The 18,731-nt window shown below is 44.0% G+C and overlaps 1 protein-coding gene across 7 annotated transcripts in view; it reads right to left on the bottom strand.

The window, feature by feature from the left end:
- The window catches only part of LOC121552806 (kinase D-interacting substrate of 220 kDa B), a 56,006-nt gene that overhangs the window by 4,267 nt on the left and 33,008 nt on the right, over positions 1 to 18,731 (bottom strand). For 3 of the 7 annotated variants that reach the window (XM_041865857.2, XM_041865855.2, XM_041865856.2), the window contains exons 21-29: positions 12,763 to 12,907; positions 11,463 to 11,625; positions 10,194 to 10,372; positions 9,467 to 9,702; positions 8,768 to 8,893; positions 5,980 to 6,009; positions 4,434 to 4,571; positions 2,773 to 2,871; positions 2,282 to 2,512 (exon numbers count right to left, since the gene is read on the bottom strand). In XM_041865857.2, coding sequence (XP_041721791.1) covers positions 2,282 to 2,512; positions 2,773 to 2,871; positions 4,434 to 4,571; positions 5,980 to 6,009; positions 8,768 to 8,893; positions 9,467 to 9,702; positions 10,194 to 10,372; positions 11,463 to 11,625; positions 12,763 to 12,907 — 1,347 coding nt within the window. The remainder of the gene's footprint in view (positions 1 to 2,281; positions 2,513 to 2,772; positions 2,872 to 4,433; positions 4,572 to 5,979; positions 6,010 to 8,767; positions 8,894 to 9,466; positions 9,703 to 10,193; positions 10,373 to 11,462; positions 11,626 to 12,762; positions 12,908 to 18,731) is intronic. The other 4 variants (XM_041865861.2, XM_041865860.2, XM_041865858.2 and 1 more) reach the window with 3 other exon arrangements.

Here is an 18,731-nt window from a genome sequence, read left to right on the forward strand (position 1 = left end):
ATGTTAGCACAGCTGAAAACTGATGTGCTGATTAAAGAAGCAATAAAACTGGCCTTCTTGAGACTAGTTGAGTATCTGGAGCATCAGCAATTGCGTTCGATTACAGGCTCAAAATGGCCAGAAACAAATACGTTTCTTCTGAAACTCGTCAGTCTATTCTTGTTCTGAGAAATGAAGGCTATTCCATGTGAGAAATTGCCAAGAAACTGAAGATCTCGTACAACGCTGTGTACTACTCCCTTCACAGAACAGCGCAAACTGGCTCTAACCAGAATAGAAAGAGGAGTGGGAGGCCCCGGTGCACAACTGAGCAAGAGGACAAATACATTAGAGTGTCTAGTTTGAGAAACAGACGCCTCACAGGTCCTCAATTTGCAGCTTCATTACATATTACCCGCAAAACACCAGTCTCAACGTCAACAGTGAAGAGGCGACTCTGGGATGCTGACCTTCTAGGCAGTTGCAAAGAAATCTCAGACTGGCCAATAAAAGAAAAGATTAAGATGGGCCATTTTGAGCCTGTAATCGAACCCACAATTGCTGATGCTCCAGATACTCAACTAGTCTCAAGAAGGCCAGTTTTATTGCTTCTTTAAATCAGCACAACAGTTTTCAGCTGTGCTAACATAATTGCAAAAGGGTTTTCTAATGATCAATTAGCATTTTAAAATGATAAACTTGGATTAGCAAACACAACGTGCCATTGGAACACAGGACTGATGGTTGCTGATAATGGGCCTCTGTACGCCTATGTAGATATTCCTTTAAAAATCATCAGTTTCCAGCTACAATAGCCATTTACAACATTAACAATGTCTACACTGTATTTCTGATCAATCTGATGTTATTTTAATGGGCAAACTTTTGAACGGTAGTGTATATACCTTATTTACATAAGTATTCAGACCCTTTGCTAAGAGACTCGAAATTGAGCTCAGGTGCATCTTGTTTCCATTGATCATCCTTGAGATGTTTCTACAACTTGATTGTAGTCCAACTGTGGTAAATTCAATTAATTGGACATGATTTGGAAAGGCACACACCTGTCTCTTGTCCGTAGAGCTCCGAGACAGGATTGTGTCGAGGCAAAGATCTGGGGAAGGGTACCAAAAAATGTCTGCAGCATTGAAGGTCCCCAAGAACACAGTGGCCATCTTTCTTAAATTGAAAAAGTTTGGAACCACCAAGACTCTTCCTAGAGCTGGCCGCCCGGCCAAACTGAGCAATCGGAGAAGATGGGCCTTGGTCAGGGAAGTGACCAAGAACCCAATGGTCACTGACAAAGCTCCAGTGTTCCTCTGTGGAGATGGGAGAACCGTCCAGAAGGACAACCATCTCTGCAGCACTCCACCAATCAGGCCTTTATGGCAGAGTGGCCAGACGGAAGCCACTCCTCAGTAAAAGGCACATGACAGCCTGCTTGGAATTTGCCAAAAGGCACCTAAAGGACTCAGACCATGAGAAACAAGATTATCTGGTCTGATGAAACCAAAATTGAACTCTTTGGCCTGAATGCCAAGCGTCACGTCTGGAGGAAACCTGGCACCATCCCTACGGTAAAGCATGTTGGTGGCAGTATCATGCTGTAGGAATGTTTTTTAGCGGCAGGGACTGAGAGACTAGTCAGGATCGAGGGAAAGCTGAACGGAGCAAAGTACAGAAAGATCCTTGATGAAAACCTGCTCCAGAGCGCTCAAGACCTCAGACTGGGGCGAAGGTTTACCTTCCAACAGGACAACGACCCTAAGCACACAGCCAAGACAACTCAGGAGTGTCTTCGGAACAAGTCTCTGAATGTCCTTGAGTGGCCCAGCCAGAGCCCGGACTTGAACCCGATCTAACATCTCTGGAGAGACCTGAAAGTAGCTGTGCAGCGACGCTCCCCATCCAACCTGACAGCGCTTGAGAGGATCTGCAGCGAAGAACGGGAGAAACTCCCCAAATACAGGTGTGCCAAGCTTGTAGCGTCATACCCAAGAAGACTCAAGGCTGTAATCGCTGCCAAAGGTGCTTCAACAAAGTACTGAGTAAAGGGTCTGAATACTTATGTAAATATTATATATTTTTTTAACCTATTTTTGCTTGGTCATTATGGGGTATTGTGTGTAGATTGATGAGGGGAAAAATCAATTGAATCCATTTTAGAATAAGGCTGTAACGTAACAAAATGTGGAAAAAGTCAAGGGGTCTGAATAGCTATACAATTCCAGTCTTTCTGTCAACGTAATATAATGATGCAACGTAGACCTCCCTACAATGGAAGAGATCACCAGTCACTCACCATCCATGTGTTGTTGCTGTGCCTGGGAGGCTCGTCCAGTCCCACGTTGCTCAGTTCCTCAAAGCTCAGGTTGAAGCTGTACATGGGTGAGTTGGCGTCGAGGTTGGCAGCGCCGGCGTGGGGCGGGGCGACCTGGCGCCTCGGTTCCCCGTGGCCCACCATACTGCTGTCCACCTCGCTGGGAGCCTCCTCATGAAGCACCTGGCTCTCCACCTGACGCATCTCCAACACCTAGAGGAAGGGGAGGAAGAGGAGGAAGAGGAGGGAAAGGAAGAAGAAGAGGGAGGGAGAGGAGAGGAAGAAGGAGAGGAAAAGGAGGAGAAAGAGGCAGAGAAAGAAGAAGAGAAAGGAACAATGCACTAAATACGGCTGGGCTAATGAGTAATTAATGTGTTAAGAAGTGATTGATAACAGCAGCGTCCAGTGTTAAAGCTACTGGTAAATCCACTACAAAATAAACTTGCAAGAGGCAAGGTTAGGGTTAAACTCACGGTTCCTCTGAAGAGCTGCCAGTCTCCAAAGTTCATTTTCATCTCATTCTTCAGCTCATCAATGTTGCACTGGGTCAGAACTCTGCCATTCACATTAGCCTGAGAGACAGAGAGGAGCACGAGAGACAAGGAAGAGGAGGTTAATGGTAGAGAGAGAGGAGGTTAATGGTAGAGACAGAGAGGAGGTTAATGGTAGAGACAGAGAGGAGGTTAATGGTAGAGACAGAGAGGAGGTTAATGGTAGAGACAGAGAGGAGGTTAATGGTAGAGAGAGCGAGAGGAGGTTAATGGTAGCGAGAGAGGTTAATGGTAAAGAGAGAGCAAGAGAGAGAGAGAGAGTGAGAGAGAGAGAGAGAGAGAGAGGGAGAGAGAGAGAGAGAGAGGGGGGAGGTTAATGGTAGAGAGAGAGAGGAGGTTAATGATAGAGAGAGGTTAATGATAGAGAGGAGGTTAATGATAGAGAGAGGAGGTTAATGGTAGAGACAGAGGTTAATGATAGAGAGAGGTTAATGATAGAGACAGAGAGGAGGTTAATGGTAGAGACAGAGAGGAGGTTAATGGTAGAGACAGAGGTTAATGATAGAGACAGAGAGGATGTTAATGGTAGAGACAGAGAGGAGGTTAATGGTAGAGAGAGGTTAATGATAGAGAGGAGGTTAATGATAGAGACAGAGAGGAGGTTAATGGTAGAGACAGAGGTTAATGGTAGAGACAGAGGTTAATGATAGAGAGAGGTTAATGATAGAGACAGAGAGGAGGTTAATGGTTGTCACGCCCTGACTCAGGGGACGTTTATTTGTTGAGTCAGGGTGTGTATATTCTATGATGTGTAGTTCTATGTTTTCTATCTAGTATGTCTAGATCTATGTTGGCCGGTGTGGTTCCCAATCAGAGGCAGCTGTCGCTCGTTGTCTCTGATTGGGGACCATACTTAGGTAGCCTATTGGCACTAGTGGGTTGTGGGATCTTGTTCCGTGTGAGGTTTGTTGTGTGTTACCTTTGGATGTCACGTTTCGTTGGTTTATTGTTTTGTCGTTGTTTATAAGTTAAAATAAACATGTATGCATATCACGCTGCGCCTTGGTCCGACCCGTCATTGAACGAACGTGACAATGGTAGACAGAGAGGAGGTTAATGATAGAGACAGAGAGGAGGTTAATGGTAGAGACAGAGAGGAGATTAATGGTAGAGACAGAGAGGAGGTTAATGATAGAGAGAGGAGGTTAATGATAGAGAGAGAGGAGATTAATGGTAGCGAGAGAGGTTAATGGTAGAGACAGAGAGGAGGTTAATGGTAGAGAGAGCGAGAGGAGGTTAATGGTAGAGACAGAGAGGAGGTTAATGGTAGCGAGAGAGGTTAATGGTAGAGACAGAGAGGAGGTTAATGGTAGAGAGAGCGAGAGGAGGTTAATGGTAGAGACAGAGAGGAGGTTAATGGTAGAGACAGAGAGGAGGTTAATGGTAGCGAGCGGAGGTTAATGATAGAGAGAGAGGAGGTTAATGATAGAGAGAGAGGAGGTTAATGATAGAGACAGAGGAGGTTAATGATAGAGAGAGAGGAGGTTAATGATAGAGAGAGAGGAGGTTAATGGTAGAGACAGAGGAGGTTAATGATAGAGACAGAGGAGGTTAATGATAGAGATCTCTCTCTCTCAGCTCACCTTCTTAATGGTGGCAGTGTACTGGGTCAGCATGCTCTGGTCGATACCCTCGATCTGTTTGACACGTTCACACACTGCGTCTGTGTTCATGGAGCTCAGGAGGATGGCTGGGGTGCCCGACACCACAGAGGCTGAACCCTGACACACACACACACACAACACACAACCAGGTCCAGAACACACCGTCAATGACCAGATAGAGGATTCAACCAACAGGAAAAACATGGCTTATTGGTTAATACAGTATGGCTACATTTAATGGAGGTCAAGATTACATTTCTCAAAGTATTCATCAATAGTAACCTCTGCCGTTTTGAGTAGAAATGTATTGATACAAAATAAAATAGAATTGGAATTCCATGCTGAAACACCGTTGAAATCTGCAAAGGTAATACAGGAAGGCCCAGTGAAAGGGGAGAGCAACATGAAAAGACAGGAAGGCCCAGTGAAAGGGGAGAGCAACATGAAAAGACAGGAAGGCCCAGTGAAAGGGGAGAGCAACATGAAAAGACAGGAAGGCCCAGTGAAAGGGGAGAGCAACATGAAAAGACAGGAAGGCCCAGTGAAAGGGGAGAGCAACATGAAAAGACAGGAAGGCCCAGTGAAAGGGGAGAGCAACATGAAAAGACAGGAAGGCCCAGTGAAAGGGGAGAGCAACATGAAAAGAACGTAGGTTACATAATCCATCAGTAGGTATGAGAAAACTACAATATGATTTAATCTACAATGGGTTGATGATGAGAGTGGAGCTATCCTAAGGGTGAGTACAGTATGATAATGGGGTTAATAGAGGTTGTCACGGCATTAGGTCCAAACCAAACGTTGTCAGTGAGTGGATGAGATAATACTGTATGGTAAAAAAAAAATTGATGAGGTGAGAGAGGGTGGAGTGTATGAGGGTTTGGGTAAGGAGAGGAGTTCAGCTAGAAGGGCCAGACAAAATCAAATGTTGGAAATGTTTATAGAGTATTGTACAAGTGTTGCAAATCTACAATGTATCTTACAAAGTTGCAAAACATCTAATTGTAAATAGGTCTTAAATAGTATGACAGAAGCACTATGATGAGCAGATCAAAGATTTCACTAGTCAGTGGCCTTGTAGCATCTAGTATCTACATCACTTCCTGTCCTAACGAGGAAGCTACACTAGAGTGTCACTAAAACTGTAGTTTTTAGCTACTATACTGGATGCATAGCTTTTGCCGGCGTGAGCAGAACACTTTATCAAGTGTTCTCAGGTGTGAGCTGCACGTGATAAAAAATGAATAGAACCAGAGCGTAGTTTTACGCTGAGCCGCACCACTTACGCCCAGTTTTCATTGACATGAATGGGAGCGTCTCACGCTCGGCAAAAGTTATTACTCCAGTGTAGCATGCCTGTAACTCCTAGTTCCCATTCAAGAGAGTGGGCTAGAGTTCCCAAGGTGCATGCTGGGATTACAGAGGTCAGATCACTTCTGAAGGGGGTTATAGTTAGGAGGAAAGCAATATTAGTGGCCGGAGTAAAAAGCCGGAGTTAGGAACAAAATCAGAATGGGTTCAGTACCTGCTTCTTTTTCAAAGACGGTACCTTAAACTGCTTGGAGGGAGGAGAGAATGAGAGGTGAAAAGAAACAGATGGAAAGGTGAGGAGGGAGTGGCTACAGCAGGTCTTCATCAGAGAGGGATGTGAGGAGAGAACATTAGAAAGACACACAGATGACAACATCATCGTCTTAGAGGAGAAAAAAACATTAGGGAGACAGACATTTCTTCAAGACAGGAAATAGAGAGAGAGAGAGAGAGAGAGAGAGAGTGCAGAGTGAGAGAGAGTAGAGCGAGAGAGAGTGGAGAGAGAGAGGGAGAGAGTGGAGAGAGTGCAGAGAGTGGAGAGAGAGAGAGATAGAGGAGAGAGAGTGGAGAGAGAGTGGAGAGAGAGCAAGAGAGAGAGTAGAGGGAGAGAGAGTGGATAGAAAGAGTGGAGAGAGAGAGGGAGAGAGTGGAGAGAGTGTAGAGAGAGAGATATAGAGGAGAGAGAGTGGAGAGTGGAGAGAGAGCGAGAGAGAGAGTAGAGAGAGAAATAGAGTGGAGAGAGAGTAGAGAGAGTGGAGAGAGAGAGGGAGTGAGAGAGAGAGCGGAGAGAGAGAGAGAGCGGAGAGAGAGAGAGGGCATGCCTTCATTGTGAGGATGAGAATAATGTTTTTGACGTCTCTGCAGCGTTCAGTGTTTTTTAAGACAGTTGGATGCTGAAGTAGCAGGGTCAATGTTTCTGTGTTTCTAGTTTCTGTTTGTGTGTATGTGTGTAGGGCTCTAAATGAAAAATTTTCATTGGTAGCATTGGTGCTCCCAATTTATAAAAGTTAGGCGCACCACATGAAATCTAGGAGCACCAGAAATAATATTTGTAATTGATTGAGATACAGCCTATGTTGGGCCTACAGTGGGGAGAACAAGTATTTGATACACTGCCGATTTTGCAGGTTTTCCTACTTACAAAGCATGTAGAGGTCTGTAATTTTTATCATAGATACACTTCAACTGTGAGAGACGGAATCTAAAACAAAAATCCAGAAAATCATATTGTATGATTTTTAAGTAATTCATTTGCATTTTATTGCAAATTAGTATTTGATCACCTACCAACCAGTAAGAATTCCGGATCTCACAGACCTGTTAGTTTTTCTTTAAGAAGCCCTCCTGTTCTCCACTCATTACCTGTATTAACTGCACCTGTTTGAACTCGTTACCTGTATAAAAGACACCTGTCCACACACTCAATCAAACAGACTCCAACCTCTCCACAATGGCCAGAGAGCTGTGTAAGGATATCAGGGATGAAATTGTAGACCTGCACAAGGCTGGGATGGGCTACAGGACAATAGGCAACCAGCTTGATGAGAAGTCAACAACTGTTGGCGCAATTATTAGAAAATGGAAGAAGTTCAAGATGACGGTCAATCACCCTCGGTCTGGGGCTCCATGCAAGATCTCACCTCGTGTCGGTAATATGGGTCAGATCTTTTGACCTTGTTGAGCTAGAAGCAAACCATTTTCGCTGTAGTATTGGTGCAACCATGACCCTATCGAATCAGCTTTTTTCTCTAGGGCACTCGTAAACAACGGTACAGCGAAGCCTTATCACTACAACAATTATTATCTGGGAGATTTGTTTCCTAGTCGCACAGTGCTTTCAAAATAAAACTCCTGGTCGCACAGAAATATATTTTGTCGGATATGAGACCAAATAGGTTGCACATTAGAACCCTGTGTGTGTGTGTGTGTGTGTTGTGTGTGTGTTGTGTGTGTGTGTGTGTGTTGTGTGTGTGTTGTGTGTGTGTGTGTGTGTGTGTGGTGTGGCAAGACGTGTCCCCCTGCTTAAGCCAGTACATGTCCAGGCCCGTCTGAAGTTTGCTAGAGTGCATTTGGATGATCCAGAAGAGGATTGGGAGAATGTCATATGGTCAGATGAAACCAAAATAGAACTTTTTGGTAAAAACTCAACTCGTCGTGTTTGGAGGACAAAGAATGCTGAGTTGCATCCAAAGAACACCATACCTACTGTGAAGCATGGGGGTGGAAACATCATGCTTTGGGGCTGTTTTTTCTGCAAAGGGACCAGGATGACTGATCCGTGTAAAGGAAAGAATGAATGGGGCCATGTATCGTGAGATTTTGAGTGAAAACCTCCTTCCATCAGCAAGGGCATTGAAGATGAAACGTGGCTGGGTCTTTCAGCATGACAATGATCCCAAACACACCGCCCGGGCAACGAAGGAGTGGCTTCGTAAGAAGCATTTCAAGGTCCTGGAGTGGCCTAGCCAGTCTCCAGATCTCAACCCCATAGAAAATCTTTGGAGGGAGTTGAAAGTCCGTGTTGCCCAGCGACAGCCCCAAAACATCACTGCTCTAGAGGAGATCTGCATGGAGGAATGGGCCAAAATACCAGCAACAGTGTGTGAAAACCTTGTGAAGACTTACAGAAAACGTTTGACCTGTGTCATTGCCAACAAAGGGTATATAACTAAGTATTGAGAAACTTTTGTTATTGACCAAATACTTATTTTCCACCATAATTTGCAAATAAATTCATAAAAAATCCTACAATGTGATTTTCTGGATTTTTTTTTCTCATTTTGTCTGTCATAGTTGACGTTTACCTATGATGAAAATTACAGGCCTCTCTCATCTTTTTAAGTGGGAGAACTTGCACAATTGGTGGCTGACTAAATCCTTTTTTCCCCCACTGTATAAGCTAATGACAATACTTTCTCTATCTATAACATGGTTATACATCCATTCTAGATTAACTATCTCTATGCACTACCTCGCACTAGGTCTAATACTCTAATACTTACGAGTCCACTGCTCGGATCCCAGGGATAGCCACTTTTAAGTGGGAATGGGCGTGGTGGAGGAGCATGAACAGGGAAACTGCCCACGTAATGGCGTGGCAGCTGATAAACATGATGGGGGAAATATGGCTGGAGGGAGGGGAATAGCAGGAGAAAGGAAACACGTTTAACATGGGGTAAAATAAATACAACACTTAAATATGAAACCAGCGTAACAATGAGTGAGGTGCCTGATTATGAGACATTATGAGATAGAGACTGAAGCAAATCAAACAGTCACAGCATGTCAAATACACTGTAAGTATGTATGTATCTACGTACAAACAAGAGGTCACACAGTACAAACACCTCATCATGTTACAGCAGAGACTTCAACTTAAATGGGAACTATCAATAACAGGACAGCTCTGCAAATTATAAACCAGAAGTGTCCAGCAAAGTGAGAAGGGGGACGATAACATTAAAATGACTGAAAGGGTGGTGGTAAATGTAGGCAAAGGAACGTGTTGAGGTTCAAAGCCCTTTGTTTTGTTGCAGAGGCCGTCAGTGATCGCTTACCTGGCAGCATACGACTGAATGAGTTAACTGACACGATATAGACCTAGAGCCAGACGATTTACGTTTGGAGCTAGGCCCTTCTCAGTCCTAAATGGAATAACAATGTTCTTGGCGACATGAGGGTGTTCTTTCTAATACACTCACCCTGTTATAGAAGGGGTGCTGGGGGCCAGCCATACCACTGTAGTTGCTGCTGTGGGGCGGTGGGGACAGCAGCCCTGGGGGGTTGAAGGGCCCGTTGAAGGAGGTGGAGGGAGGGCAGGCGGACATGCCTGACTGCTGGCTGTAGACTGAGGTGGGGCGGGGAGCGGCTTCCTGCAGGGGCAGGCTGGGATAGGTCCCCGCTCTGATGCTCATCTGCTCCCTGGCAGCCCGCACATCTGGGGGAGAGAAGAGGGAGACAGACAGGCAAAGATACATTTGTCATTAAAGGTAGTAAAAAAATAAGTCTGGAAGAAAAGTTGGATCTGCACGTATGGACATTAAACCATATGACTTAACTGTAATGACATCCAAAAGCCAACAGTTGTACTTGCCTACATCATATCGACAAAAGGTTTTGGACTGACTTGTGTGGAACCCTACTTATTTGACACAGACACAGCTAGCTATGCTCCCCCTGACCTGCAGCATGCACGGCTGGGGAGAGGAATGCAAACATAGATACATTGAAAGAGTTTCAATAAAAATAGTTGAAATCAGTCGTTTAACTCCGTCTAAAATATTGACATTAACCCATCTGACAAATTCGTTATACATCCCAAAATCTGCAAGTTGTTATTCAAGTTGGAAAGAGAATGGATGCATATTTCCAAAACGTATTGGAACCCTGATTATTTGGAGACACAAACACAAATATGCTCTCCCTCACCTGCAATGATCTCTCGTAGTTTGGGGTCGAGGTTGACGGTGCAGGGTAGGAAGGTTTTGATGTCGCGCGCGTTGAGGACGGGTGTACGGGAGGAGAGGAACACCTCGAAGCTACGCACGTCCCCGTCAATCTCCAACAGGGGCTCCACGTCTTTAGTGGTGGGAATGTTCTTGGAGATCCTAAAACACCAGAGATAAAAGTTCAAAAAGCCATTACAAACCCATCTTTGTAAGATTGAAGCCTAATGAAGACAGGCGAGGAAAGAGCTATAGCTCTTCCAGACTAAAAGGTTGCTTCTTTAGTTTGACATTTTTCACAGCTGACCAACAAAAACATTTAAAAACAAAAAGATATATAAAACATAAAATATATCTTTATCCAAAAACGGGGAGCTTCATGGAGTCTTTTGAATGACATAATATTGTATTTGGAGTGACAATGAAGGAAATTTAAATCATTCAGGGACAAAAACGTGAATAGAACATACGTCATGTAATTGACATTAAAATACAATAACCCAACCAATGGGACGCAATTATAATGAGGATTCAACCAATTAAACTAATCCTTATTGCCCAGTGACTAATCAGACTGTTTCATCACGTCAGAGTCTGTGTCTGTGTTCCAAATGGCACCCTGTTCCCTATATAGTGGTCCAAATGGCACCCTGTTCCCTATATAGTGCACTACTTTTGACCAGTGCCCTAAGGGCCTTGGTCAAAAGTAGTGCACTATATAGGGAATAGTATTGGCCTTGGTCAAAAGTAGTGCACTATATAGGGAATAGTATTGGTCCTGGTCTAAAGTAGTGCACTATATAGGGAATAGGGTGCCATTAAGGACACAATCATCTTCAATAACGTTCAACTGTTAGTTTTAAGACTATTAGTTTTAAGATTAGTAATTCAAAACAATCCTCTCTCAATGGATCAGTGGGAGTTGATTAAGTTAATTTATTATTTCTTCAATAATAACTTTTCCACTTGTGTCTTTTTGTGAAAATGTAGTTATTCTTTGGCCTCACATTTTCAGACAGATCCTTCAAAATTAAATAAAACCCTCTCATGCAACTAAACAGTTCCAATGTTCTATAATTAGGACAGGTGTTTTAAGAAGACCTTTTAAGGTCGGGAAAGGGGGTTAGGAACCTACATTACCTCTGGTAGATGGTCTTGAGGGTGGCACAGTTTTAGGTGGGTAGAGGGGGACTACAGTATATTACCTCTGCTAGATGGTCTTGGATGTAGTTTTACAGGGTCTCTACATTACCTCTCATAGATAGTCTTGAGGGCGGCCTGGTCAGGGATGCCGTCAGTCTCCTCTAGGAACAAGATGAGCCAGGAGGTCCTGTACGGCCACGTCTCAGTAAGGTTGATCCACGATGCCAGGCGGTCCCAGTTAAACGTAATCTGATTTGCCCTCAGCAGACGACCTATAGACAGACCAGCATTGTGTAAGTCAGACTGGACAGAACTAATGTGCATTCCTCAACAAAATCCATCCATAATCTGTACGGTCCCATTGTAAACTCAGTGGGTAAACTTGTGGTAAACAAAGCGTGTGTGTGTTAGCTTAGGAGTTTTCATAAATGACATCTCTAATTTAAAATGTCGATACAAGAAGGGAAGGGGTGTGTGGCAAAACGCACTATAGGCGCATCTCTCTCCAGAATGTGCTTTGTGCGCATTCATTGTTTCATTGTGTGAATTGTTTGTTAATGTCTATTGTTTTATATATTTTGCTTGAGCATGCATAGAAGTACCTGGCCTGTGCGCAAATGTAGGCCTATAGAAGTTCCCATTTGGGCATGTCTGATAGTAGCCTATTTATGATTGTCTTAACTCACCACTTCTTATGAACTGCAGAGCTTCTCAAAGTGTTTTTTTGTCACCTCACACAGAAAGCCAACAGAGTGTTGTACATCCACTGCGAATGACAATAGTTCCTCACTGTATTAGAAAAATCTTTCCAACACTCTCCTTATCGATGGACTTAAGTAACCTCCGCGCCTCGGTGTGAAATAGCAACATATTGCTGATCCCATATCTCCAGTGGAAAGTCATAAAATAGGCTACCTGAACAGCTGTGTCTGGGAAACAGTTTGGGCCCAGTTGAAACAATGTTGCAAGTTCGCTATAACAAGAGCACAAGCCAGACAGAGAGCCGCAGACAGGCGGAGAAAGATGAATTCTATTGACTGAACCAAATGCCATGCATAGCAAATGTGATTTATTGAGGATATTTATTTTCATCAGGATATTTTCTTCTTCAAATATAATTTCAGATCTGGTTGATATTTCACATATTTTCAGACAAATTCGAGGTCCATGGCCACCGAGCGTGATCCGACACGGGATCCGAGGGTCAACAACAGAATTTTGGATCCGACCTGTTCGGATCTTGGGTAATCGGGTTCGGGTAGATCTGTGAAGACCTCTAGTGTGTGTGTGTGTCTGTGTGTGTGTGCGCGTGTGCATGAGTATATGGGCGCACGTGGTTGTGCATGTGTAGGTGTGTCCATATGTGTGTGTGTGACGCGCGAGTAAACGTGGGTGTGTGTGTGACCCACCTGTGACAGAGACGATGTTGAGCAGCCTCCTCATGGTCTGGGGGCTGATGTCACTGAACCAGTCTTCTGTCACCAGCAGCTTGCTCAGGTCAAAGGACATCTGCCGTGTCACCGTCCTCTGCATCTGACGCCGCCGGTACGTGTCCTATGCACAGAGATACGGTTGGGTGGTATCCAGATTTTCATACCGTCATACCATTTCTGTACCATACGGGGGTATACGGTATTACCGGAACTGCACACAAGGGGCGCTATTTTTTAAAATTTGTATAATATATACAGTACCAGTCAAAAGTTTGGAAACACCTACTCATTCAATGGTTTTTCTTAATTTTTTACATTGTAGAATAATAGTGAAGACATCAAAACTATGAAATAACACATATGGAATCATGTAGTAACCAAAAAAGTGTTAAACAAATCAAAATATATGTTATATTTGAGGTTCTTCAAATAGCCACCCTTTGCCTTGATGACAACTTTGCACACTCTTGGCATTCTCTCAACCAGCTTCATGAGGTAGTCCCCTGGAATGCATTCAAATTAACAGGTGTGACTTCTTAAAAGTTCATTTGTGGAATTTCTTTCCTTCTTAAAGCGTTTGAGCAAATCAGTTGGGTTGTACACAGAAGATAGCCCTATTTGGTAAAAGACTCAGCTCAAATAAGCAAAGAGAAATTACAATCTATCATTACTTTAAGACATGAAGGTCAGTCAATACGGAACATTTCAAGAACTTTTAAAGTTTCTTTAAGTGCAGTCGCAAAAACCATCAAGCGCTATGATGAAACTGGTTCTCATGAAAACCGCCACAGAGTTACCTCTGCTGCAGAGGTTAAGTTCATTAGAGTTACCTGCCTCAGAAAATAAATGCTTCACAGAGCAAGTCATAGACACATCTCAACATCAAATGTTCAGAGGGGACTGTGTGAATCAGGCTTTCATGGTCGAATTGCTTCAAAGAAACCACTACTAAATGACTCCAATAAGAAGAAGAGACCTGCTTGGGCCAAGAAACACGAGCAATGGACATTAGACAGGTGGAAATCTGTCCTTTGGTCTGGAGTCCAAATTGGAGATTTTTGGTTCCAACCGCTGTGTCTTTGTGAGACGCGGTGTGGGTGAACGGATTATCTCTGCATGTGTAGTTCCCACCGTAAAGCATGGAGAAGGAGGTGTTATGGTGTAGGGGTGCTTTGCTGGTGACACTGTCTGTGATTTATTTAGAATTCAAGGCACACTTAACCAGCATGGCTACCACAGCATTCTGCAGCGATACGCCATCCCATCTGGTTTGGGCTTAGTGGGACTATCATTTGTTTTTCAACAGGACAATGACCCAACACACCTTCAGGCTGTGTAAGGGCTATTTTACCAAGAAGAGAGTGATGGAGTGCTGCATCAGATGACCTGGCCTCCACAATCCCCCAAACTCAACCAAATTGAGATGGTTTGGGATGAGTCGGATGGCAGAGTGAAGGAAAAGCAGCTAACAAGTGCTCAGCATATGTGGGAACTCCTTCAAGACTGTTGGAAAAGCATTCCAGGTGAAGCTGTCGAGCGAGAATTGATCACTTAAATATAAAAAACTTCTGAAAATGACCACAAAATCTACTGTGGATTCCCATGCAGATAGTTTCTTCAGGTGAATGGCTCCCCATGATCAGACAAATCTCTCTTTGCACAGCTTTGAAGAGGTTGTCTTTTGGCTTTTTATTTGCTTGTGTATTGGACTTCCCTGATTTATCATCAAGGAGGTCATATTTTCTCCAGTCTCTGCATTCATTTCTCCACTTCAGCAGGGTGACCAGAGTTTAACCTCAGTAGGAATGGATTGGAGGAATGGGCTCATCAAACACACAGCTGGAATAGCTTTGGATTTACATCTGACATGTTAATGTCTGGGTCCCAAATGGCACCATATGATTTCCTATGTATTGCATTCCTTATTTAATTGTTTTTATTTTACCTGTATTTAACTAGGCAAGTCAGTTAAGAACAAATTCTTATTTACAATGACGGCCTACACCGGCCAAACCCGGACGACGCTGTGCCAATTTTGCGCCGCCCTATGGGATTCCCAATCACAGCCGGTTGTTATACAGCCTGGAATCGAACCAGGGGGTCTGTAGTGACGCCTCAAGCACTGAGATGCAATGCCTTAGACCGCTGCGCCACTCGGGAGAATAGCAAGAGTGTGCAAAGCTGTCATCAAGGCAAAGGGTGGCTATATGAAGAATCTCAAATATAAAATATACTTTTTTGGTTACTACATTATTCCATATGTGTTATTTCATAGTTTTGATGTCTTCACTATTATTCTACAATGTAGAAAATACATAAAATAAAGAAAAACCCTGGAATGAGTAGGTTTGTCCAAACCTTTGACTGGTACTGTATATATACATAAAAAAATAAAAAAATATTTAACCAGGTAAGCCAGTTGAGAACAAGTTCTCATTTACAACTGCGACCTGGCCAAGATAAAGCAGTGTATATATACAGTGCCTTCAGAAAGTATTCAGACCCCTTTACTTTTTCCAAATTTTGTTACATTACAGCCTTATTCTAAAATTGATTGACACAATACCCCATAATGACAATGCGAAAATAGTTTTTTAGAAATTTTTGAAAACGTATTTACATAAGTATTCAGACCCTTTACTATGAGACTCGAAATTGAGCTCAGGTGCATCCTGTTTCCATTGATCATCCTTGAGATGTTTCTAGAACTTGATTGGAGTCCAACTGTGGTAAATTCAATTGATTGGACATGATTTGGAAAAGCACACAGCTGTCTATATAAAGGTCCCACAGTTGACAGTGCATGTCAGAGCAAAAACCAAGCCAGGAGGTCGAAGGAATTGTCCGTAGAGCTCCGAGACATGATTGTGTCGAGGCACAGTTCTGGGGAAGGGTACCAAAACATTTCTGCAGCATTGAAGGTCCCCAAGAACACAGTGGCCTCCATCATTCTTTAAATGGAAGAAGTTTGGAACCACCAAGACTCTTCCTAGAGCTGACAGCCCAGCCAAACTGAGCAATTGGGGGAGAAGGGCCTTGGTCATGGAGGTGACCAAGAACCCGATGGTCACTCTGACAGAGCTCTAGAGTTCCTCTGTGGAGATGGGAGAAACTTCCAGAAGCACAACCATCTCTGCAGCACTCTACCAATCAGGCCTTTATGGTAGAGTGGCCAGATGGAAGCCACTCCTCAGTAAAAGGCACATGACAGCCCCCTTGGAGTTTGCCAAAAGACACCCTAAGACTCTCAGAACATGAGAAACAAGACTCACTGATTAAACCAAGATTGAACTCTTTGGCCTGAATGCCAAGCGACAAGTCTGGAGGAAACCTGGCACCATCCCTACAGTGAAGCATGTTGGTGGCAGCATCATGCTGTGGGGATGTTTTTCAGCGGCAGGGACTGGGAGACTAGTCAGGATCGAGGCAAAGATGAATGGAGCAAAGTACAAAGAGATCCTTGATGAAAACCTGCTCCAGAGCGCTCAGGACCTCAGACTGGGGCAAAGGTTCACCTTCCAACAGGACAACGACCCTAAGCACACAGCCAAGACAACGCAGGAGTGGCTTTGGGACAAGTCTCTGAATGACCTTGAGTGGCCCAGCAAGAGCTAGGACTTGAACCCGATCAAACATCTCTGGAGAGACCTGAAAATAGCTGTGCCGCTACTCTCCTCATCCAACCTGACAGAGCTTGAGAGGATCTGCAGAGAAGAATGTGAGAAACTCCCCAAATACAGGTATGCCAAGGTTGTAACCAAGAAACAACATTTCGAGTGAGCATTTCGCCTCTGCCAAGATAATCCATCCACCTTACAGGTGTGGCATATCAAGAAGCTGATTAATTTGTACACAATTCCTGGAAGCTGAAAATGGCCTGCATAACAACCAGACATGTCACCCATTGATCAGTTTGGGATGCTCTGGATTGACGTGTACAACCATGTGTTCCAGTTCCCGCCAATATCCAGCAACTTCACACAGCCATTGAATAGGAGTGGGACAACATTCCACAGGCCACAATCAACAGCCTGATCAACTCTATGCGAAGATGTGTCGCGCTGCATGAGGCAAATGGTGGTCACACCAGATACTGACTGGTTTTCTGATCCACACCCCTACCTTTTTCATTTAAGGTATCGGTGACCAACATATGCATATCTGTATTCCCAGTATTGTGAAATCCATAGATTAGCGCCTAATGAATTGATTTCAATTGACTGATTTGCTTATATGAACTGTAACTCAGTAAAATCTTTGAAATCATTGCATGTTGCGTTTATATTTTTGTTCAGTATATATATACACTATATATACAAAAGTATTTGTACACCCCTTCAAATTAGTGGATTTGGCTATTTCAGCCACACCTATTGCTGACAGGTGTATAAAATCGAGCACACAGCCATGCAATCTCCATAGACAAACATTGGCAGTAGAATGGCCTTACTGAAGAGCTCAAATCAAATCAAATTGTATTTGCCACATGTGCCGAATACAACAGGTGTAGACCTTACAGTGAAATACTTACTTACAAGCCCTTAACCAACAATGCAGTTTTAAGAAAAATAAGTGTTAAGTAAAAAATAGATGACAATGCAAATAGTCCGGGTAGCCATGATTAGCTGTTCAGGAGTCTTATGGCTTGGGGGTAGATGCTGTTAAGAAGCCTTTTGGACCTAGACTTGGCGCTCCGGTACCGCTTGCCATGCGGTAGCAGAGAGAACAGTCTGTGACTAGGGTGGCTGGAGTCTTTGACAATTTTTAGGCATTGCGCATGGTGATCTTAGGCTTGTGACTTTCAACGTGGCACCGTCATATGATGCCACCTTTCCAACAAGTCAGTTAGTAAAATGTCTGCCCTGCTAGAGCTGCCGGGTCAAATGTAAGTGCTGTTATTGTGAAGTGGAAACGTCTAGGAGCAACAACGGCTCAGCCTCGAAGTGGTAGGTCACACAAGCTCACAGAACGGGACCGCCGAGTGCTGAAGTGCGTAAAAATCATCTGACCTCTGTTGCAACACTCACTACCGAGTTCCAAACTGCCTCTGGAAGGAACATCAACACAATAACTGTTTGTCGGGAGCTTCATGAAATGGGTTTCCATGGCCGAGCAGCCGCATGCAAGCTTAAGATCACCATGTGCAATGCCAAGTGTCGGCTGGAGTGGTGTAAAGCTAGCTGCCATTGGAGCAGTGGAAACGCGTTCTCTGGAGGGATGAATCACGCTTCACCATATGGCAGTCCGACGGATGCGTAGTGCCAACTGTAAAGTTTGGTGGAGGAGGAATAATGGTCTGGGGCTGTTTTTCATGGTTCGGGCTAGTCCCCTTAGTTCCAGTGAAGGGAAATCTTAACGCTACAGCATACAAAGTCATTCTAGACGATTCTGTGCTTCCAACTTTGTGGCAATAGTTTGGGGAAGGCCCTTTCCTGTTTCAGCATGACAATGCCCCGGGGCACAAAGCGAGGTCCATACAGAAATGGTTTGTCGAGATCAGTGTGGAAGAACTTGACTGGCCTGCACAGAGCCCTGACCTCAACCCCATCGAACACCTTTGGGATGAATTGCAATGTCGCTTGCGAGCCAGGCCTAATCGCCCAACATCAGTGCCCGACCTCACAAATGCTCTTGTGGCTGAATGGAAGCAAGTCCCCGCAGCAATGTTCCAACATCTAGTGGAAAGCCTTCCCAGAAGAGTGGAGGCTATTATAGCAGCAAAGTGGGGACCAACTCCATATTAATGCCCATGATTTTGGAAGGAGATGTTTGACGAGCAGGTGTCCACATACTATTGGTCATTTAGAGAAAATGGGAAAATAACAGAAAAAGTTGATAAATTGGGTCTGAGATTTGGTACAGCTCCTTGAGTACACAACACCTGGGGTCTCATTAGAATAAGAGGGGCTTGGGGGGTAAGGTTAAAGGAGCAATCTGCAGTTATT

The sequence above is a fragment of the Coregonus clupeaformis genome, unplaced genomic scaffold, assembly GCF_020615455.1.
Source record: "Coregonus clupeaformis isolate EN_2021a unplaced genomic scaffold, ASM2061545v1 scaf0041, whole genome shotgun sequence".
NCBI classification, from domain to species: Eukaryota; Metazoa; Chordata; class Actinopteri; order Salmoniformes; family Salmonidae; genus Coregonus; species Coregonus clupeaformis.